At 39.9% G+C, this 23,225-nt stretch overlaps 1 protein-coding gene across 1 annotated transcript in view; it reads right to left on the bottom strand.

The window, feature by feature from the left end:
- LOC138029940 (alkylglycerol monooxygenase-like) overlaps window positions 1-21,442 on the bottom strand; it is a 23,909-nt gene extending 2,467 nt beyond the window's left edge. Inside the window, exons 1-14 of the mRNA XM_068877790.1 lie at window positions 20,865-21,442; window positions 17,948-18,070; window positions 13,873-13,997; window positions 12,610-12,761; window positions 12,161-12,264; window positions 11,021-11,183; window positions 8,002-8,034; window positions 7,811-7,847; window positions 7,679-7,754; window positions 7,505-7,564; window positions 5,788-5,862; window positions 4,689-4,805; window positions 3,465-3,547; window positions 505-593 (exon numbers count right to left, since the gene is read on the bottom strand). Of these exons, the coding sequence (XP_068733891.1) occupies window positions 505-593; window positions 3,465-3,547; window positions 4,689-4,805; window positions 5,788-5,862; window positions 7,505-7,564; window positions 7,679-7,754; window positions 7,811-7,847; window positions 8,002-8,034; window positions 11,021-11,183; window positions 12,161-12,264; window positions 12,610-12,761; window positions 13,873-13,997; window positions 17,948-18,070; window positions 20,865-20,888 (1,261 nt within the window). The 5' untranslated portion in view covers window positions 20,889-21,442. The remainder of the gene's footprint in view (window positions 1-504; window positions 594-3,464; window positions 3,548-4,688; window positions 4,806-5,787; window positions 5,863-7,504; window positions 7,565-7,678; window positions 7,755-7,810; window positions 7,848-8,001; window positions 8,035-11,020; window positions 11,184-12,160; window positions 12,265-12,609; window positions 12,762-13,872; window positions 13,998-17,947; window positions 18,071-20,864) is intronic.
- Between the last annotated feature and the right edge of the window lie 1,783 nt (window positions 21,443-23,225).

Raw genomic sequence — 23,225 nt, forward strand, 5'->3', positions numbered from 1 at the left:
GTTTTATAGTCCTTATCCGAGCTTGTATCGAGAGAATCTAATCCCGGCGGGAATAGCATCCATCCCCAAGTCCAGAGTTCGATTGCCGTCCTCGAAGTCATATGTTGAAGTTTCTAAATACTTTTTACTTTCAGACTTGTTTTTGCAATATTTCCATATAGTTGATACACAAGCAGTATTTATTACACACACTACAGAATAAGAACAAAGAAAAACTACAGAACTGAACTATTAAATTGAATTTAGTGTAGTGACCAAAGTAGCTGAGGCTTTCGCGTTGATCACTGTCATGTTAATTTATCTGGCAGTTCGGTTCGCAAGTCTGCTCCGAGTAGTTTCTCTCCAGGTATTCTGTTTCTACCCTCTCAACACAAACCATAATTTGAGCTCATTTACTTTACATTAATTTCATTTGCAGTCTTCCCAAAGTCTTCGAATACATATGAAACTTGAGACTTAAAAAGAGGGGTGAAAAATGGAAAAAGTTACTCTTTTTGAGCTTACCTCCAGTGTCGAGATTTTGAACTGATAGAATCAGATCAACAACAAGGAACAAGATACAGCGGTATACCTCCATATATGGTGCGTACCACCTAAAAGCATATATGATTTAATGTTTACTGAATTGAAGCCACAAAACCAGTTACATATGCCGGTCAAATCCGTCGCTCTTGTAAACACCCTTTTTCAGAAGAACCTTTTTTTACAAGAACGATCAGGCTGAGATAAACCAAAATTTTAAGAACATACCCAGACTGAGAGTCGGTTAAAATCCTCTTCATTTTCGTCATTAGTTTTTGTGAGTAGTATAAACAATGGTAAGAGAATTTTAAAACTGTATTGAGAGAACAAATACTTAGGGAAGTTTTTAACATCAACAATGATTGGGGAACCCATTGACTCCCGGGGATTCCCCATTGATGAGTAAAATTGTCTGGCGTTAGACAGAGTAAAATACTAAGTATGGCCGGTTTGGGCCTGTTTGGGTGTCAAAGGGTTTAACCCTGCGTGCGACGTTTTTGAGCCGCGGACGGCAACCGGAAGTGAGTTGTTTTCCATTTTAACTTGTCTGTTCACTACCACCTTTACAGTTGCTAAGTATCTTTCCCCCATTAGGGATGATAAGGTTAAAAATCTGAGAGACAGACACTACTGTCCTGGCATGCGAAAGGTTGATTTCCGGTTGCCGTCCGCGGCTCAAAAACGTCGCGTGCTTAAACTCCCTGCGGATTCCTTACTACTCTGAAGAGCAACTTAGTTTGTAGTCGAACTATTTACTTCGTATACCACACAACTTTAAGAAGACGTTGAGAACGTTTTCAGCATCAAATCGAAAATAAAGTAAGAACCATCAACCCCAAAATTAGACATAAAAAAAGTGTATTGCTCCTTCAATTTTCCCAAAGATTCCCGCAGAGCTCTTCCAATGATTGCCAGAACAAAACGCTGAGACCGACAATGGAGTTTTCGTTGCTGTGGCTACGTACCGTTAGCTTAAGTAAGGTATAAAAATGAACTATTTAGTAATTCTCTACTGTTTTTTTTTAATTTTGCAACTGCTATTATTATACTGCAGCTGAGGATTGGTTTGAAATTATCACGCCACATTGCCGGTCAAGCTAGCCTTCCAACAGGATCTCCATCAGGTCATAAAGTTTCAGGAGCACCCAACGAGAATATAGTTCAAAACCACTTCAACATAGGATTGTTAAAAGTATTTTAGTACAAGTTAAACGGTAGATATAGGCATATTTTTATCCCTAAAAGTTTTTCATCTGTTCGGATTTCCTAGCTGAAAGCCTACTGATCCGAAAATTATAGGGATCAAAACTTCCCTTTTCGACTAGGTGACCTTTTTAGGGTAAAAATCCGTTAAAAATGAGCAATTATACCATTTTTTAGATGTTCGAAAATCCTAGGACAGGCAGCCAAGCAAGAAATTTTACAACAAATGTTCCGAAAATTCTGGATCTCAAATCGTCTTCCGAAAAGATATTTTCCGAAAATTGACATTGGGTGCCCCAGAAGGTTGGAGCACCTGTGGCATGCGCTCAAAAACGTTGGGATTACGGCGATCAGACAGCCACACAACCACTGGCGCCTCCATGCGAAAAACTGAATGGCAAAGAGTAAGCGTTTCATATCAGAAACATGCAACCTTGAGATTCTTCAAGAGTTTGCTGGCCAATATTCTTTTAGAATCTGTTGGTAATTAGTCTCGACTTCCCTCCAATGAACGGCTAGATCACTGGTACGTGTCGTTTGTCCGTGACTTTGCACATGTCGCAATTGTATTTTGTATTCAGCCCATTGTATTTTGTACTTGGAAGGCAGGCGACTTTCTGATAGGTGGAAAATACAATTGGCTGGACCAGTGATCCAACAGTGGTGTGGTCAATCGAGCCTGGTAGGCAATGCGCGTTATAAATCATTGACAAAGGCCACATAAAGCAATTCATGTCAGTTTCACGTGACAATTTTCTGTCTGATGATGTCACCAAAACAGTGTACAATTATTGAATTCTGTTTTTGTGGTATTAGAAAACTGAAGACCTTGCCACTTGAAGTGGAAACCACCTGAGCCATTCACTTATTCTAAACCACCCACTTGACTTGACTTCGACGACCCCAATTATCACAAAAGCCGAATTCAAGAATTGTTCAAAAGCTACACGCGTAATACGTGTTTATGCATTGCAACCATTGGCTTATTTCATCGTGTCAATCTGTCTGCATTGGCTAAAGTCCATTGGTTTTACTGTGGATAGATGGGGAAAAATATTCAATGAAGGTTTGATACACATCCTGAACTGGGCAACGACTCCAGTGCTTTAAAAGAAACCAAGAATTATATGCGCAAGGTTATTCCCTAGAAATAAAACTTCAAAGATTCCCGATAAAACTTCGCACACTGTTGTAACATGTCAAGGAGATGATAAAAATTTAATAGAAAAGGATGGTCACCCTGCTCGTTTCCATGGTACGATGCTGACGAATACGGCTAATGCCGCTCTGATAATTGCGGCGCATCCCCAATGTTGGTCAAATTTAGTTCGATTTTATAAATGTAATACACGATATAACGCAGAGCCTGGTGTCATTCTATGGTTAATTCACGTACGTACCTGAAAAATGTATTTGAATGCCTTTATGAATACTTAACTCTCCAAAATAGCCAATAGATTTTTAACTTGAGTATAGGCTATGCGACTCGTAATGTCTCCTTCAGTACAATTTTATAGTTTATGAAATTGCCAAAAAACTGGTCATAGAATTTTGCTGATTTTCTTACTGTACTCCATGAAGACATCGTTCTCAGCAAAAATGAGACTAGAAATAAAAAATGGGGGTCACCGTACTCGTTCGGGAGAAAATAGCCATTCCTTGACGGATTAAGCTTGGCGCCATTTATCAACGATAGAAATTACGAGTAGGGTGGTACAATAAACTTCAAGTTTCCTTACTTGTTATCATAAAGCGCTCCAACACTTGAAATGGTAAAGAGAAAATATGAAACAACTCCAATCACATGAAATTCGCTCAAGACCTATTGAAAATGAAAACAAACTCTTTAAGGGCGGTGCCTTCTATTGTCATTGCGCATGCGTTCTGCGCACCTGAAAAATGTATTTGAATGCTCGGATTTCCTATCGGTGATGCTTACTAATTCAGGGATATTTTTGCGCGGTTTAAAACTATCCGGAGAAAGTAGATCTTAGTAAGTACTCTTAGTATCCAAAAAGAAAATTGAGGGTAACCATGGATTTTTCAGAGATAACTTAGTTTCAATTTGAGAAAGAAGGCCACACATTGCTTTATATTTTAAAGCTTTTTACAAATATTATTCATTAATTATCTTTGAAAAATGCGTGGTTACCACCAATTTTCTTTTTGGATTTTAATAACACTTGTTAAGATCTACATTTCCTGCATAATCACACACCGGGGCAAAAATATTGTTAATTAGTAGGCACAGTCCTTAAAACAGGGCAAAGTTTGATTTGAAGTACTTTCACAAACGCCAGGCGGTTACGGGCTTTCTGGAATTAATTTCTCAGGTGGCGATACAAATTTTTTCTGGCAAATTAAATTTATTTTAACTTTGCATGACTGATTGGCCGTTTTTATACTAGAGACGCATAATTCGTCTAGGACGAACTTGGGCAAACATTTTTTCTGCGCCTGTTAAATTCGTCCAGTATAAAGACGAGCACAGGACCCATTATGCGTCTGGACGAAGTATCTACTTTAGTGCGTCTTCGAAGACGCACTTTACTGGAAAGTTCGTCCAGACGCAGTGCCCGTCTTTATACTGGACGAATTTAACAGACGCAGAAAAAATGTTTGCCCAAGTTCGTCCCAGACGAATTATGGGTCTTGTATAGTTCGTCCCGTCTTTACACTAGACGGATAACACGAGTGACGCATAATTCGTCTGGACGGATTATGCGTCTCTAGTATAAAAACGGCCAATTAACGTTAAAAAAACCCCGTCGTCCTTCCAAATCTGACCGTGACATTAGGCCGAAATCATGAACTGCTCCAAGGGAAACAGGGAGGAGCGTTGCGTGATTTTGACCCCAACGGAGGTAACGAAACAGTTTGATTGCAGAGTTGAAAGGATTTTGGAATAAATAGCTTAATACTCATAGTTGTAGGAAGAGTAGGTGGCATCATGCCTATCTTACCATTCTTCTTGCAATCAGCAACTGATAAGCTAGAACAGCAACAACAAAATGCACAAGGACATACAGATTTCCCCAGAAGGACAAAAAACTGTCATATTTCTCGATAGGAATCTTAATCTGAGAGTGAAAAAAGATCTTGAATTAGAGATTCAGAGGACAATGATTTAAAGATATGTCTTTCATTTACAGTCGTCTCACATTATTGTGAGTGTTATTTGTAACAATTAAATACCCAGACGGACTCCATACGTACGAAACTTTTTGTTTAATATTTTTAATTATCATTTACTTTTTTCTCACGTTACAGCTTTTAGGCCCCATCCACACGTATCCGGAGATTTTTGTATCCGCAAATTTTTTTATGCGGATACAAAAATATCTGCGTCCACACGTAGCGTATACGAATCGTATACGACAGTCCACACGTATCCGATTCGTATCCGGACATCTGAAAGGATTAGTCAACAGAGTATGCGCATTACAAAGAAAGCTGAGCCTGCGATAATTTTGGCGCCAAATTTGCGGCTTTCTTGTTTTCTGCTCGCCGCCAGTTTGTAAAATCTCGCGCGGAAAAGGACTGGTTCTGATACTGTGACGTCAGCGTATACAAAAATATTCGGATACGAGCGTCCACGCGTATCCAGATACACAGCGTATACAGAAATTTCCACTCTGGAGAGCGTATACAGAAATCTCCGGATACACCGAACGTATACGGCGGACACGTGTGGACGCTAGGTGTATCCGCATAAAAAAATTGGCGGATACAAAATTCTCCGGATACGTGTGGACGGGGCCTTAATCAGCTATTGTTTTTTTAGTATTTATAGACCGAAACTCACTAACATATTCCGACTTGATAATGACGTTTAGCTAACGTCGAAAAGTAGTCGCCTTTTTTAGCAGTTTTTAAAGCTTAAAATGATTTTAAGAAATGTTTTATCGCAATTTTTTATAGTTAAATGCATTTATATAAAAAAAATAGATTCCATGTTGCCATACGTCTGTTCAGCAACCGTGTTTTAGTTCCGGTAAAACACTCACGTCCATATAATAAAATAAAACTGCTACAAACACGAATATAAATTTATTTGAATACCTCTGGGATATCTGCTGGATCACCCAAACGAGGATTTCCAGGGGTCCATCCAGGGCCTTTGAAAATGACAGACAGCTGTGGAGCAGACTATTATGAGTGTTGAGTAATGCCAGGGTCAATTGAATAATAATTATTTATAACAATGAATGACTATCCTTGAAGTAAACAGTTAATTTTGATTCCCGGGAATCTCGAGGTTTAGATTCGATACAAACAAAATTTGGGTGGGGATGTGCCTCCTGAAACCCTTACCGTCCCTACCCTATTTCAGACGTGACCAAAAATTTGATACCCTATTTCAGACCTATTTGCAGACCTATTTCAGCTGTTACACGGTTGGCTTAATAATTTGAGAAGGGCTTTGTTGATGGTCTTATCGCCTAATGATGAAGAAAAAGCTTCTTCTAAAAGACATACCCAATTGAAGACTTGAGTGAACAAACCATACCCTATTTCAGACCAAAAAGGGGTCAAACTCGATACCCTATTTCAGACCAAAACGGCTAAATAAACCTTTGGGGCCGCACATACCTATATAGCCCATACAAGGAAGTACCCACCCTGGGCTGTTAAGATGGACCGGTCACGAAGCAGCGTATTTAGGTTGCCAAACTGTTCCCATTTTCTATTTCCATTTTCTGACATAGAAGAAGAGGCAAGACTCAAGGAATAGAAAACCCTGCGCAAGAGAGCCAATGTAATAAAAACCTTATTGAACTAGCCTGTTCGGTTTGTACTTGGAAAATATTGGTCTCGTTCCCTTTTTGCAAAAAAAGGAACTCGACCAATATTTCCCAGTACGAACATCAAGCTAGTTCAATAACATCCATGTGTTAAAAGTCGTAGTCCGCTAAAGTGTAAGCCTGCATAGCGGCCGAAGGGGAGGGACAGGGTTGGCGAACTGGGGAGGAGGGTTAGCCCCACAACCCTTCTCCTCCCCTTCCCCCTCCCCTTGGGGCGCTACGCCAGCAAGCTGAGGTTTAGCCTGACGTATTTTCGACGGTCCTTTCTCTCCCCCGCCGGAAATACGTCTGCATTCGCAGGCTAGCTGACGTTTAATGGGGAAAATTTTAACATGGACCAATGATGAATAGCCTAATGATTAGTCCTCTTTCCTTTGTTTTTCAGATACTTCTCTACCAAAAAACCAGGAAGAGTCACAGAAGGCATATTTGGCAGGGACAATTCAGTAAATCGTGAAACAGTCGCCGTCAAAGGCAAGAGCCCCGTTTGTTATATGCACTACCTCTGTGAGTGAGCAAGGTGAACAAAATCCAAGAATGTGATTGGCTTCCTCAGTTGGTTTTGTGATCACCAAGGATTGTGCAATTATCATTGTAACGGAAATGAATGCCAAACAAAGGATGCTTTTTTTTCACCACGGTGGTTGTGGTCACACAACACTGAGCAAGAACGAAATCAGAGAGTGCCTTGCAGGGAAAAGAGCAAACTATTGAAAGCTCTGTGTTCTACAGTATGTCAGTATGCCGGTTTTTTCAGATTCCACAGAGTTTATGAAATGTCATGAGATGGGACCCACAACAACAACAGGATTTGGAAGTCTCACCGTTTGCAGCTGTAATTACAAAATGCACCAAATTTCTTGTCAGTTTTTAAAGAGCGTTTAGTCCAGTTGAGTTTCGAGCCCTAAGCCTCACACATGTTAGGGCAGGACTCCACCAACTGAGGCAACCAATTAGCAGCACTTGTTACCAACCTTGTCCTTTAGTCCTGATGTTTCCCAAAATGTCTTCCAAATGTGAGTGAATTGACAAACCTATTAGCGAAATACCAGTGTAAATGTAAAATCTGCTCATAGTTTTAAAACTATTGCAGCCTGCTGTCAACCACAAAGGTTACCGATTCCATATTGAAATATTTGCCATATTACCTGTATCCAAAAAGGGTCCCAGCTGGCCAGAGGATGAACCAGACCATAGGCAATCTCCTCGTCTGTCTCAGCAATTCTTTTTTTTATAATCTTAAAACAATGTGAATTACAAACTGCTTTTACCTTTATTACTTACCAAACATTCTGTCCCAGATAATCAAGGTTCCCCCTGCCAAAAATGAATAAACACTTTCGTGTTACTGCAAAAATGTTCAAACAAAACCGTTTTTTTAAATACCATTTCTATTGTTTACCTTAACTATTTGGTTGTTAAAATTCTGTGAATTAATACTATAATAAAACGTCGATATTTACTAACTTACCATAGTTCTTATCAATACAATATGGATTTCTCCCTGAAGTGAAAAAAGTACAGAATTTCAAATCAAGTATAGTGAACAGAAAAAAGAAATTAATACAGTCTTCTGAAAAAAATCTCTAAGTTGATAGTGCTCAAGAAAGTAATAATGAATTATGATGATAACAATAACATCTTAAATAATTATTGCATGGTTTGTTCCAGACACCTCAGACCACCACTAATAATAGTTTAATACATGAATTCACTGTTAACATTTTCATAATCAACCCACTAGAACCCAATCATTAAAAAAAAGTAATAATAATAACATTTAATAATAATAATAATAATAATAATAAGTTGTTCCACTGATTGTTGGAGCCCTTAGTTGCACCACCAAACTGTTGGGTGAATGGCTGGAGATGAGTGGACCAATGTTACTGATAGCACTGCTACAGAAGACCATCACCCTGTTAGGGACAGCCAGGATTCTTCGGAACCCGTTCGTGTTTCATCAATAGACGAGTTAGGATTAAAGAATGACAAAATGTAGATACTGTAGCACGCTTAGAGAACGGGGCATAATCATGCATGCCTCGCTTGTGTTTACGGCAATGCTTAAAAATGAGGACTGGTAAAAAAATATTAACTATAACTCCGTTTTAGAAACCTCATCAGAGACATAAACACTGGCATCAGATGTACGAGTAAAGAACGACAAAATGTTGATGGCACGTTTAAAGAAAAAGGCAAAATTATACAAATTAACTCTGCTGTGTTTATAGTGCCTCATCAATACAGAAAACACACTTGAAGGACTAGTTAGTATTAATATGCAGAGATATGTTCACGGTTAGTATGTTAACTTGACGTATAGTACGAACCATTAATGGATGGTATGGATTGTAGGGCCACCTGGATCTACCCTCATAATGTGCAGCACCGTATGTTCCCTTAATGATATGCAGTTTATGGACTGCTAACTTCTCCAAGCACTACGGTCCGTATAGATGTACAGATCAAAAAATAATAATTTATGGTCTGTATCAGTGCGGTACACATAGTAATTAGTTGGAAGTGTATGCAAGAGACCCTTGGCTAATGGTTTTAGGTAACCTGCTCTGCCGGTGCTTTTAGCAATACATTTCATGATGATGATGATGATGATGATGATGATGATGATGATGTTGGAAGATGAGAAAGTGAAGGGAACACAAGAACACAAACACAGAAAAAGCTAATTAAAGGTAATAAACGAGTGCCTCAAGTGTCAAATGAAACGAGGGGGAAGTGACTTGGATACAAGGTGGAGAAGTTACCTCTCATCATTGGGTACCTGTGAGGAGGCATTACACGACAGTGATGTTGATACAAAACTTACAGAAGATGGAGCCAAAGATAATAATGGCACATATAATTTTTTGATTGAATGGTGCTTCTGGAGAGTGCATCAATACTCAAGAATTAGGACATTGTCAGGCTTTCATAAGACAGCACAGCCAGAGTAGGGACGTTGAGAGAACAAAGTAAACTTGGTTACTTCAGAGTAGTACTTGGTTGGAAGCTTAAAAACCACCTCTAAACACTGGCTACTTTCCTTTCGATAAAATACTAATGTAACAAAAGATTGACTGTTTTTTTGTTTTGGGTTACAAAAATTAGGGTGCAGGGATAGTGCAGTGGTAACAGCACTCATCTCCCACTAACGTGGCCTGGCTTCAACTCCCAGACTTGGCATCACATGTGGCTTGAGCTTGTAGGTTTACTACTCTGCTCCCAGAGAATTTTCTTTGGGGCAGCTACAAAGGTCAAACCGGATCAACTCGGATCGCTCACCTCAGATACAGGGAAAAGCAGTTTTGTAAGCCCAAACTATTTGACGTTTGCCCCGATTTCAACAAGGTTACTTAAAGATTAGGACTAGGGTGATTTCTCGAGGCCTTATCATTTTTCAGTGGGAGGCACAGTGGCCACATGGTTAGTGCACTCGACTCCGGATTGAGTGGTCTGGGTTCGGGTCCTGCAGCTGGCTGGAGACATTGTGTTGTGTTCTTGGGCAAGACACTTTACTCTCACGGTGCCTCTCACCACCCAGGTGTATAAATGGGTACTGGCGAAATGCTGGGGGTAACCCTGCGATGGACTAGCATCCCATCCAGGGGGAAGTAAAATACTTCATGCTAATGAAACCGGAGATAAGTGCCGGCCTGATGGGCCTTCTGGCTCGTAAGCAGAGACTTGACTTGACTTTTTATCATTCTTTTTACCTCAATCCGAGGTGAGCGATCCGTGTTGATCTGGTCCAACTTTTGCCTTTTTTGCTGGGTACTCCAGTTTTCCTCTGTCCTCAAATACCAAAGTATGATTTGACATCAGAGTTGATTTGATTCCTGTACAGTGTCCCGTATTAGTGTCCCAGTGCTACATATTACAATACATACTTAATTGACCACTCCCAATAAGGGCTTTTCATAGCCAATGAAACAATCAATGCAATGACGAAACAGAACAACAACAACAACAACTGTTAAGAATCCCAACTGGCCAGAGGCAAACCAGTTGGCTATTTACAAGTGCAGCAGAGATGTAGAACCAGAGACTACCAAGAACAAATTCAGCAAGTGGCTAGAGCGGGTCTTCAACCCAGGAACTCCAGATCTCAAGGCAAGTGTCCTAACCACTGGGTCGCACTGCCTCCACATGTAAATACAACTTTGACGTTTAAAAAATAAAGTCCATTATATATTAAATGCTTGTAATGTAAATGAAGTGATCATTATGACTGATTTCCACTAAACTTATTTAGATACTCAACAGAATATCCCATTTCTGATTTATCAAATGCTAAATGCATAAATAGGTTATACATGTAGAGTGCAAAAATATGGAAGTTGCTATGGAAACACAGCAGTGAGTATTGTTGAGTATATAATTAGTAAAAAGTCATATGAACTTGCTTGTGCATTTTGTAAGTTATGGCCACAAGTGATGCTTTGAAAGTTCTCAAGTTGTACGAGCTGTAGGCGATTTCCTATACTTACCATGATGCACACGATGGTGGCTTGGAGTATTGAGAATGTATTCAAGAGGTCCAAGAGAGCCCACAATTTCAGTATGAATCCAGAATTGGTAGAGGAGGTTAAATTGATAATGGGCAAAGAAAATGGAAGGTGGAACAACCAAAGCCAAGGGTAGGTAAAATATCTGCAAATGAAGATTTCAGAGATTTGATATAAATGTACAGTAGTAAGTACCAGGTACATTCTGTCAATTTTGAACTTATGTTGGCCTTTTACCAACTAGCTCAGTTAGTTTATAGGTCACGGAGTACTGAGGACCCCCGCCTGGTTCAAAACCAAATCCCTTGTTGTATAGTTAGCTCTCAAGGCCACTAAATAACTAAGGAGAAGTTGCTTGAATTCTTTTGTAATAAAATCTGCAGAGTTACCCTTTATTGTCTTCTTGGATAATCAAAAAAAAGACTTTGTCTGCAACTTTGTAGAACATTAAAATAACTTATATACAACTGTAAATGCAATTAGTATAAACCAACAAGTTTCATATATGTTACAGTATTACAGTATTTGTGGGAGTGGGGGGGGGGGGATGGGGAGGGGGGATGGGGACTCCCATATGAAAAAGACAGGCGTGCTCGTCATACCTTTTAGAAAGTGGTTTTGGTACCTCTTAGGGTGTTCAGCCTCAAAAGGTCCACAGCAGGAGTTTTAGCAGTATCTTTTAAAGTACAGAGACGAAAAAGTATGACAGGAGACATTGACAATTACCTAATTTTTCATTTTGGCTAAATAAAACCCATAATTTGGTACCTCTTGGGGGTGAAAAAAATTTCATGCCACGCCCACAAGAAAGGATCTTGGTACCTCTTAGGGGTTCTTTCAAAATTTCCAAATGAGCGCCCCCGTAATTTTTATATGGGAGTCCCCCTCCCCCTGGGATAGTATTTAGCACATTACTTATTACTTGTATAGCACCATATTAAAGTTTCTTACCTAACCCACCTTGATGAGCCACCTGTGGGATTAGATATAGGACTTGGATACTTTGTAAATTTTGTTTTTAATGAATTTGATTTGGCTGTTGTTTGAATATAAATTAAGGTACATGTATGCACTGCATATGGCATATAAACATAGTTCTTCAATGATTGATAAATTACCCACCGCAGATGAGTATTTCTGAACCACAGACTGTCTCAAAGCTGTTGTAAGATTGTAGTCTTCGGAGCTGTGATGTGCTTGATGTGCTGCCCACATAATATTGACTTCTAAAAGAAAAATACCGGTATCGTCTCTTAATGTAGTTCTTAATTTTAAAACCACATTTGTTATTTAATTGTCATTTTTGAACTACTTTAAGGAAAAAGTAATATAATGGAAAAAAGAAAAGAAACAGCATGGAGTGAAATTGATAAGTCACTGGGGGGAATCTAGCTTGCAACAATCCAAGTGAATAATTAGTATTAAATAAATATAAATTGTACCGTCCTGAACTGTCAAGCCAAGAATCAATTTCCACAAATGACCTCACAAACTTCAGAAACGTGATGGAGAAAACTTCTGGGAAGTGTTTCAATTAAGTCTCAAGACATTCTATTAACAACTCAACTTACCGTGAGCAGCTCTATGGAACCAGTAATAAAGAAAATCCACTCCAAGGAAACAAAAATACCACGTTCCAGGATCATCCCAAGATAGATTTACCAAATTGAAATTGTTGTAAACAAACATATAGAGAGAAAGATCACCACTCAACACAATGACCCTGCAAAATTGTGAAAGAAAATATTTTCATCTTCTTTCAAAATATTATTTTAAAAAATGTGTAAAAAAGGTATAATTAGGGTATTCAGTCATTATAATAGTCAAATGTAAATAGGTATGTAATACAATACTTGTCAAATTCCAGGGGTAGTTGCATACACAAGCCCTAGTCTGACGTACCTGTACATGGCGGCCGGAATATAATACACGCTGCTGACTGACCACGTGAAGCCCCTCAAAGTTATCTATTCCACCAATTCCCAAAACTCGGCAAGGAAAGAACACTGGATCCTATGACTCCAACCATACAGACTCAAAGTGCGGTACATAACAGGTAAAGAAAACAATTTGCTTATCCATTTACATCTTGGCAGTGGAAAAAGGGTATGCAGAGAAAAGAAACTCAGGCATAAAGCTAAAGGACCACACCCCACAGCAGCACTGGAGTATCACCATTCAAACAGTTTGTTGATAGAGGTAAGGTCCCTCATTTTACAAGATGTAAATATCTCAACACTGAAGCCAGAGTCGACAGAGATGCAGGAATGAGACAAAGGAGGCCTGACTATGCTGATGAAAGGAGGGGAGTGCAGGAAAACAGTCCTGCTCCTGGTGATTGAGCACTTGTTAAACAACTGAAGGAAAAGTCACAATTCACCTGAAGAAGTTGATGAGATGAGATGTAATTCAGGAAAAAGCTAGTACCTGAAAGCAAGTGATGGACCAGACCAGCCAGACTGTGAGAGAGGTTGTCAAAGAAGGAACTGCAGAGGGGGAAATTCCAGAGTCACCCACAAGGTCCATTCAGGAATGCAGGACACTAGTAAGTTAGAGTATTTATTAAAGACTGAGAAGCTTATTGATTGTGACCTGTTATATATTGTTTGAGTTATTTTTAATTAGTTTTACAGTAACTCAGTTGACACTTGGATAGCAATCTTGCTAGGCAATCTTCAGGACAAATGTTAGTAAAGTATTACAGAATGGGTTTTCAGATATGAGGAGGTATGTCAGTGGCAAAACAGAAATAGTGATACAACAGCAGCTTCCTAAAAAAGGGATGTAAGTAAAAATTTTCAACAAAAGTGCTAGAGTTTGTCTTTTATACTTACTGTGAAAAAAGTCCTGCAGAAAGAGAGCTGACTGCATCATTTAATCTCAACCTGGATCTTGGAAAATCAGTGAGGAAAGATAATATGTATTCAAATATGATGGCACCCAAGAAGAAGGGAACGGCCTGAAAAATGAAGAAAAATGTTGCGTATCATATTAAACATTTTTAGTGAAAACTGAGTAGCATTTTATTTTATGAACTCAATGTATGTTGGTCATTATTTGGGACACAAACATCAATTTGATTTGAGGACTTTTCTTTTCTTCTGTGCTGCCCTTCAGAGGCTTCTGTTAGCATGATGCAGGGGTATTCACCCCTATCAGAGAATGTCCACGTAGCCTTGGAAGACAATGAGCCTAATTTATCCGTCACAGAAGCAACTGTTACGAAAAAGCTGAGGGTGGTGAACACTCCACGTGCTGGATCGATCGTCGTCGACGACATTTTAAACACCTCTTTGCTGGAATGCAGAGTTTCTCATGTGTGAAAACTTGCTGATGTTCCACCTTTACCCAAGGTCCCTAGTATGATCTAAGGCCAATTTCCCTGACATCCACTTTGTCAAAGGTTGCTGAAGCATCATCATTGAAAAGGAATATTGAAACCAACAATACTGTCATCATCTATTGACCCTGGTCAATTTGGTTTCATTCCAGGATCTTCAACTACCTTTGCTCTTATATCGCTGCTCCACCAATGGCTGCGTGTTACGGACGGGAATTGCGCAACTGTTAGAACTGCTCTCCTAGACTATAGGAAAGCATTTGATTTGGTAGATCACCATTTGTTGATAGCCCAATTGTTCAGCCTTGGGGTTAAGCCAACTACCGTCAATTAAATCATTGACTTCCCAAGGGATAGGCAACAAAGGGTCAAACTTAACAACAACTGCTACTCCAGCTGGCTAAATGTTCCTCAAGGCACGCATTTAAGCCCCTGGCTGTTTTTGGTAATGACCTAAAGTTACCGGGAGAGTCGTTCTCCATGTGGAAGTTCGCAGACGACATGACTGTTTCGGAGGTGTTGCCAACTTCTGGGCAAAGCTCTTTACAGGAAGCTGTCAGTCACATTTCCAACTGATGTCACAATAATCTCTTCCAATTAAACCCGACCAAGTGCAAAGAGTTAGTTGTTTGTTTTCAGAAAACCCCATCATCCCCTGGCCCAATTAAGAAAGATGGCGTGCAGTTTGAGAGGGTATCTTCTGCTAAAGTCCTTGGGGTTACGATCAGTATGACTTGAAATGGAACAATCATGTGGATACTATCACCTCCAAAGCCGCACATTGATTGTATCTTTTGAGTCATCTAAAGAGAGACGGCATAAGTCTCAATGACCTGTTAGTTTTTTGTAATAGTGTCATTAGATCAGTGCTAGAATTCTCATGTCAGCTCTTCCATCGTAGTCTCCTGAAATATTTGTCTGATGCCATCGAATGTATTCAGAGACGTGCCGTGCGAAGACTCTTTCCTAGTTTATTGTACTTTAGGCAATGGGTGAGGCCCGAATTCCAACACTTTCAGAGAGACGTGAATCATTATCTATTAAATTATTTAAAGATATTGTAAGTAATGTACACCACAAGCTGGCTAATCTGCTACCTCCTATGGCCAGCTCCTACGCTCGGTGTTTGAGAAATAGGTAAGGTAAAAGGTAGGTTAAGTCTGCTATGAGCCTAGAAGGCCCATGAGGCCGGGGCTTATCTCCAGTTTCTGTAGCATGAAGCGACTAGGAGTACTTCTACTCCCCCCTGGATGGGATGCTAGTCCATTGCAGGTTTACCCCCAGCATTAACTTCGCTGGTACCCATTTATACACCTGGGTGGAGAGAGGCACCGTGAGAGTAAAGTGTCTTGCCCAATGACACAACGCAATGTCCCCGGCCTGACCTGAACCCGGGCCACTTGATCCCAAGTTGAGCGCACTAACCATGAGGCCACAGCGCCTCCCACAATTTGAGAAATAAGAGAGGTGTTATTATTAGCCATGCGATGTAAATAACTTTTAAGCAAAATTGTAATTAACCATTTTTATTATAATTTTAATATTGTACGTAATTCAGTCAGGACTACGACTGTAATGTATAATGTTTACTACTACTTTAAACGAGTTTACTAGCTGTTGAAAGGACAGCAAAGTGTATGTGGGCTATGTTAAACTCGGGGCAATATTGTCAGTGGCTATTCATATAGTGATATACCAGTGATCTGATCTGTGGGGTGGCAGGTGGGGTCTAGCTTACTCAAACCACTTTCTATGCACACCTTAAACAAGGTGAGTGAATATTCCACAAACTCTGTGTGATGGCATTAGGTATTGGTGATCATGAGTGCTTCTACTCTTGTGGTTGCCATGGATATCACCTTTGTGCTCCCCATTGTGGTTCTGGTTGAGCTCCCACTGGCCTCTTTGTGTAGCACCATCTCTGCTCAAATATTACTTAATTTTAGTCAGCTTATGTGCCAATTGAGGGACTTAATAGATACCCTTTTGCATAGCCATTACCTCTAACATTCAAACTGATGGTAACAATTGGCCCCTCTATCTCAATCAATCAATCAATCAATCAGTAGATCAATCACTCAATCACAATCTTTATTTATGTGTGTAAGTGTTGTGGGTGGCAAGCGCCCTATGGTGCTAATTGCGCACACAATCAGGCCTGACGATAACACCAGGAACTCCATACCCTGCTCTCATTCATAGTGAGTGGGATCTTTTTTTCCCCACAGAATGTATGAACATTAAACAGGGCTTCTGATAGGGTGCGAAAATAAATTGGAAATGATGCAGCACTTTCAAGTCTCATTATGCGGCAAATTATGCGATTTCATTTCAACTAATTTAATGGTCATCATGTTTGTTTGAACTAAGGGGAACTCAATCCATTCCTTGCTGTTCAAGAATATATTTGAGCACAAGGGAATGATGAAAACATCTGAAATAAATCATTTGTTGCCTCATTTTAAATTACTGAAATCAGAGATGGCTCATTTTGCCGATTTAGTGTCACATGACTCAGCTTCAAGTAGCTTGTCCACCACAAACTTTTGTAGATCAACAACCACTACATTGCACGAATTGAGCAAAACAACAGACCATCGTCAACATGAAATGTTTCTTTGGGGTACTGCTGGTTTTCGCTTAGTGTTTAAACAACAAACTTATCCCTGAAGACATTTAATTGTTTCCAGTAAAAGAAAATACTACATATTGCAAATGACAATCCAGCAGTTTTCACACCACATTTCTTCGAAGAACATTTAGGGAAATTGATTGTCGCCAATGAGCAGTCGCTCAGCACCAGTTCCCCGACAAGTAGAACAACGCATAGAACACCACTTTGTTCCTTCGTTCTTTCCAGTTTTTGGCGTCTTTTGAAAGCTAAAATGGCTTGAGATTATGTTTAAATTATCAGAGAACTTACGAAATAGCGAGATTTGGCTCTTTTCTTATGCAAATTCTGCGATTTTTTATCTCAATTTGATTTTTTGCGATTTTAGGTTTACATGTATTTATGCGAAATTGCAACATCGCATAATATCAGAAGCCCTGAGTGATTGAAGAGTTGTGAGATGGGGACTACAGTTTATAGTCCTTATCTTACTTGAAAGTGTAACCATTTGCAGGTGTCATTACAAAGGCAGCACTTTCTTCTCAGTTATTTATTATAAAAGACTCCGAGTGTTGGTCCGGCTGGGCGCGGTTGTTCGAAAGCCAATTCACTTTAATCCAAGATTAGGGTAAACATTTGTTTCATGTTTTCAACTTTCTGGTGAAAATTCCTTTTGCTTATTTTTATTTTTCAAGATTGACTCCCTCTAATGTAAAGTTTTGCCAAATATCAGAGTTGAACAGCATTTGGGAGAAGAGAAATAAACTCCTTGTCGGTTAATTTTCTTAATCTTGGATTAGCATTAATCTGCTTTTGAACAACCGGACCCTGGAGTCCACCAACTCACAAGTCTGATGCGAGCTCAACCAACTGAGCCAACCCATTTTGTCATTGGGAAGAATCCTTTTTTATATCTCTTTTTTTTATTCTGAGAGTGATCAGCATGAATACTGCTTACTTCATTAAGATAATCTGGCACATCCGTAATATTTGCAAAGGAGCTTTCCTTTGGTGTCACAGCATAAAAGAAGCGACGAGAACCTTGCAAAAATGTAACATTGCCAAGCAGTGATAGTGATGTCTAAAACAAAATATATGCAAAATAAGTTAATTAACCTCAGAATCAAAGAAAAACACCAGCAGGTCTAAAACACAGGTCACTCATTACAGGTCATTGTTTTACCTAATAGTGTACTAAAGTAACCCAAAACTACTAAAGTAACCCAAAACCCTGGACCCAACGAGGCCTAATGAGGCCTATAAGTTTAGTAAAGGCTTTGTAATGAGTGACCTGTGAAAAATGACCTGTAATTGAAACCTGTTGAAAAAAACTTAAAGACTAAATTAAATATCCTACTTGTTTTTTCAGTCTTATGACCACAGAAATTATATAATCCAAAGATAGACGTGATACTTCTCTTATTAGTCCTTTCGAGGGAACATGTGAGCCCAACACATTGGGACATTACTGAACAACGAGACAGCGAAACAACTGTGAAAGAAACCACCAAAACACCATGTATGACCCCATCATACATTGAATACTAACTGAAAATGGTTGGATTTGAAATTAAATATTGTTTTAGGCCTAATTAACGCTATTGCTCCTAATCTCAGTCTTAATCTGAATCCTAATATTAATCTCAATAAATGCGGAGCATTAACGTTTTGAGCCTAAAACGATATTTCTCAAATCCAACCTGTGTTCGTTTAAACCCTTTGACGCCCATACCGGCCTAAACCGGCCAGATTTAGTGTTTTGCTCTGTCTAATGCCAGACGATTTTACTTGTCAATGGGGAACCCCTGGGAGTCAATGGGTTAATTATATTCAATGTATGGTGGGGTCACACATGGTGTTTTGGTGTTTCGTTTCGCTGTTTTGTGGTTTAGTAATGCCCAACAAACTGACCTGCTTCGAACTGTGTGGCTTCATTGCTCAGTTGGTGGACTGACCCACTGACCAACATCATAGAGGTCATGGGTTCGAATAATCCCACTGAAGCCGCCTGAATTTTGTAACGATACAAAGGTGTCTATATACAACCCGCACTTCAAATAAACATTTCTCTCAGATGTATTATTGTTTTCCATAAATCTATTTGAGCAGATCTAAGTTGAAATAAAATGGCCCTTTTCGAGCAATAATGCAAGTATGGAGCTTTTTTTCTTTTCAGAAGGAACTGTGCATGAAGGTTGAGTTGACAGACTCTTACTACATAAGAACATGAGCCGAGACACTCTCCTGTTTCAACTTGACTTCCTTTCGTCTCAACGCCCTGGACTAATTGGCCATCATTTTACTGTTCCTTAACTCTTTTCGTCGGTCCAATTGCGCGAAGTTGATCTTCTTCACTTTTGTACGGTAAAAAAGATTTAATCAGCTCCCCGTCTGAAATCTGCACCATCGCAAAAATATGGCTAAAAATATACCTATGTTAAGCATGACACCTGCTGTTAAGATTAAAAATTCACTTAACCGTTTCTGAAGTCATGAAGGAAATTTCTGGTCGTTCCGTGTCGCTGTAATGGCGAAGAATGCGTGACTACCATTTGTCTTGCTTACGTCACTCCTAGCAAGCCACATATCTTCAGGAATCACAAATAATCCGTTGCATATTGTACGCTGAGGGGAAAAGTGATGACACTTTTTATTTTTCACACTTTTTCAGAAGAAGGGACGTTAGGTCACCCTTGTGGAAGGGTCAAGGATATCCTGGTTTACAAGCTACATGTTCTCGAGATTATGATATCACACGAATAGTAATCTGGGATTACTGAAGTGCGTTCGACAGTCGCTTAGCCTGTATTTCCGCGGCAGACCTTTTCCATGGGTAAAGGGTAACGGGTAAAGGGTAAAAAGGTAAAGGGTGTCGGAATCCGCATATTAGCGTCACGCAAGGCAAAATTGATATGCGCGTTCTGCGGCTACGCTTCATTGCGTGACAACGGAATGTACGAAATATGGGGCCGGTTGTTCGAAAGCCGATTAACTTTAATCCAGGATTGGCGTAAGATTTTCTTTCATGTTTTCAACTTTTTGGCGAAAGTTTCTTTTGATTATTTTTGTTTTTCAAGATTGACTTCTTCTAATGTAAAGTTTTGCCCAATATCAGCGTTGAACAGAACTTGGGAGTACAGAAATAAATTCTTTGGTTTATTTTTAATCTGGGATTAGCGTTAATCGGCTTTTGAACAACCGGGCCACGGAGTGTAACTTTAATTGACATGTATTATGTAACGTGGGAAGAGACAACCTCGTTCCCAGGGTCTCTCTTCTCTGCCTCCAATGGAGGCGGAGAAGAGAGACCCTGGGAACGAGGTTGGGGAAGAGAAAGATCGAAAGAGTTTTTCTGTAGATCGAAAGCGAGTGGATTGTACTCTGTATTGCGACGATTTGTTATTGAACCCTAATTTTGTTCAGATTGGGTGTTTGTAAGGAATCGAGATTTTTAATAGGTGTCCCGAAGATTTTTTTGTTGTTTCCAGGGGCACGCTCACGTGGATTCTCGCACGCGTATTGATCTCGATCTGATGACACGGAAAGTCTGTTTTTGTCACATTAGCTTGGGAACCCTACGGAAACACCGGCAAACCTTTTCCATGGGTAAAGGGTAAAGGGTGACGGGTAAAGGGTAAAGTGTGAAGGGTAGAGATTTCTACCTAACGGTTGTCATGTCGGATTAACCTTCAGCATTAGTTTAATTTGTCCAATTTTCAACAACCTGTCCCGCGACCAAAGAATTACCATGAGTGATATTACCTTGTTGCTTTCATTTCGTCCATGTAACGTTGATCAATGAAATTGAGCAAAGATTGGATAAGATTTAATATTCAAGAGAAAAAAGCTTAAGGTAACGAGAGCAAGCTACCTACGGTGGTTGCTGCGGTTTCTTTCATGTTATGCCTTAGTTTCACATCAGCAACAGTTCTCTTGCACGTTGTTTACACCATCCTGAAGCTTAGAAATTTGCACCTTCCCAGCCAGGTTGCTTTGAGCATGGATGCCAAAACTGTCACTGAGGTGTAACAGGACTTTCAAGAATGACAAACTCAGTGCCACCACCTTAGCCAGGAACTAGTTTGATAGTACCTGCAGCTTCACTCTATACAACAAGGTATCTTATCCAATCAACAAATCCACTGAACCTGATCAAATAAGCAGGCTTGATTGGTTCCGTTAGTCGTTCCCGCAAATTCTTTTATTTTTTCCGTGGGAAAACTTCACAGGCAATCTTGCTCACATTGTGTCGGTAGGTCCTGGAATTCGTCCAAAGAAAGGCCACGGAGACAAATTCACTCCTAAACAGCCATGTCTTACAATAAAGCATATTAGGCGTCCCAGTCTCCATAAAACCATCTCCCACCTCTGTATCGAGAAGAGCAGACGCGCAGGGTTCTTACATTACGTTTACGCCTCTACCATCCACTGATCGACATTGAAAGTTCCTTGCAAAAGTTAGTATCTTTTTAGAGTATGGTAAGTAGAGCGGTTTTCAATTGAGTGTCAAAAGTAATTAGCGAATTACCTTGGTTTTGCATCTACTTCACTCAGTGATTGGTTCAAATTTTTCGCGCCACTTTTTCAACCAATCAGAAGTGAAACCAAAACCAATTGTGGCTCGCGGGTGCACATTTTCCCGCCTTTTGTGTCGGCTACGTGTAATTACTTCGAGTTTTGATTGGTTTACTGTATTGTCTCCGTCCTTTTTGATTGGTTAAAGTAATTACTATGGTTTTGGTTTTACGACACTCATTTGAAAACCGCTCTATCGAAAGGGCACAAAACTTATGCAAGCCATGACGGCATGTTTGAACAAGAGACAACAAAGCAGTACCTCCGGAAGTGGCGCTGGAGCGTCGTACCAAACGAGTCATCCCGGGATTTCGACCCGTGCGAACGCTTTTGGACGCAGTTGGCGTTTCGCTGCTTTCTGCAACCGAAATCGCCCCCTTTCCCCCCCCCCCCCCTCCCTACGGCATTGAGGGAGAGATATGTCAGCCCCTAAACCATATCCGACAAATCCCACGCCTACTCACAGCTCCCGACCGCCCTTGTCATAACAATTAAACGTGAGATTTCGACGGCTCAAATATTCAAAGGAAGAGTCATTTTCTCTCTCAAATGGTAAGCACCAGAGTGACTGTCGGGCATTACAAAATAAACGCCTGCGCCCTGTTAAAGGTAACATAGACACATGCGTAAACCTAATATCTTCCAGCCCACACCCATAAATAACTAAATATGAAATCTTTAAACAAACATGCAGTAATTTTTAAAAAAGCAGCTATACAAGATACGGCCTGGATTCTCATTTCAAAACATGTTAACTCAGTCAGTACGAATAAAATCAAGTAGCCCATTCCATAACTTAGCTGACACTGAAGTAAGAAAAACAATTAAGACCATGACTGGTTGTTCTAGGTTTATTGAGGGACAGAATGTAATTTCCGCGAACATCATAAAAAGAAGAAAGGACAGAAAACTCAGTTAAGGAAACTCATTAGTATCTGGCTAAAAACCTTCCCTATCACTATTTTTACCTCGGGCCGCGCTTTATCCATTTCACGAGGTCTCAAGTTGCCTCGTACATACCCGAAAAGAATTCTGGGTAATTCTGCCCAGAACATTTGCACATTCACCAACAGGATGTTTAAACAAGAGAGAAAAATGCAGTACCTCCAGACGTGGCGCTGGAGCGTCGTACCAAACGAGTCATCCCGGGATTTCGGCCCGTGCGATCGCTTTTGGACGTAGTTGACTCTTCGCTGCTTTCTGCTACCGACCTTGCCTCCCGGTACGGCATTGAGGGAGAGATATGTCGGCCCCTAAACCATATGTGACAAATCCCACGCCTACTCACAGCTCCAGACCGCCCTTGTCATTACAATTTAACCTAAGATTTCAATGGCTTATATAATCAAAGCAAAAGTCATTTTCTCTCACATATGGTAAGCACAGTAGTCGCTTATTACAAAGTCTACGCACGAGCTCTGCTAAAGGTAACATAGACCCATTCGTAAACCTTCTTACATCTCGAATTTCAGAGTAATTACAAGATCTAATATCTTCCAGCCAGACATCACATTTACAGCTAAAAGACATAGCCCATACGGATAAATAACGAAATATGAAATATCTCAAGAAACATGCAGTCATTTTTTTAAAAGCAGATAAACAAAATGCGGGCGGGATTCTCATTTTAAAACCTGTTAACTCAGTCAGTACGCATAAAA

The sequence above is a fragment of the Montipora capricornis genome, chromosome 2, assembly GCF_036669925.1.
Source record: "Montipora capricornis isolate CH-2021 chromosome 2, ASM3666992v2, whole genome shotgun sequence".
NCBI classification, from domain to species: Eukaryota; Metazoa; Cnidaria; class Anthozoa; order Scleractinia; family Acroporidae; genus Montipora; species Montipora capricornis.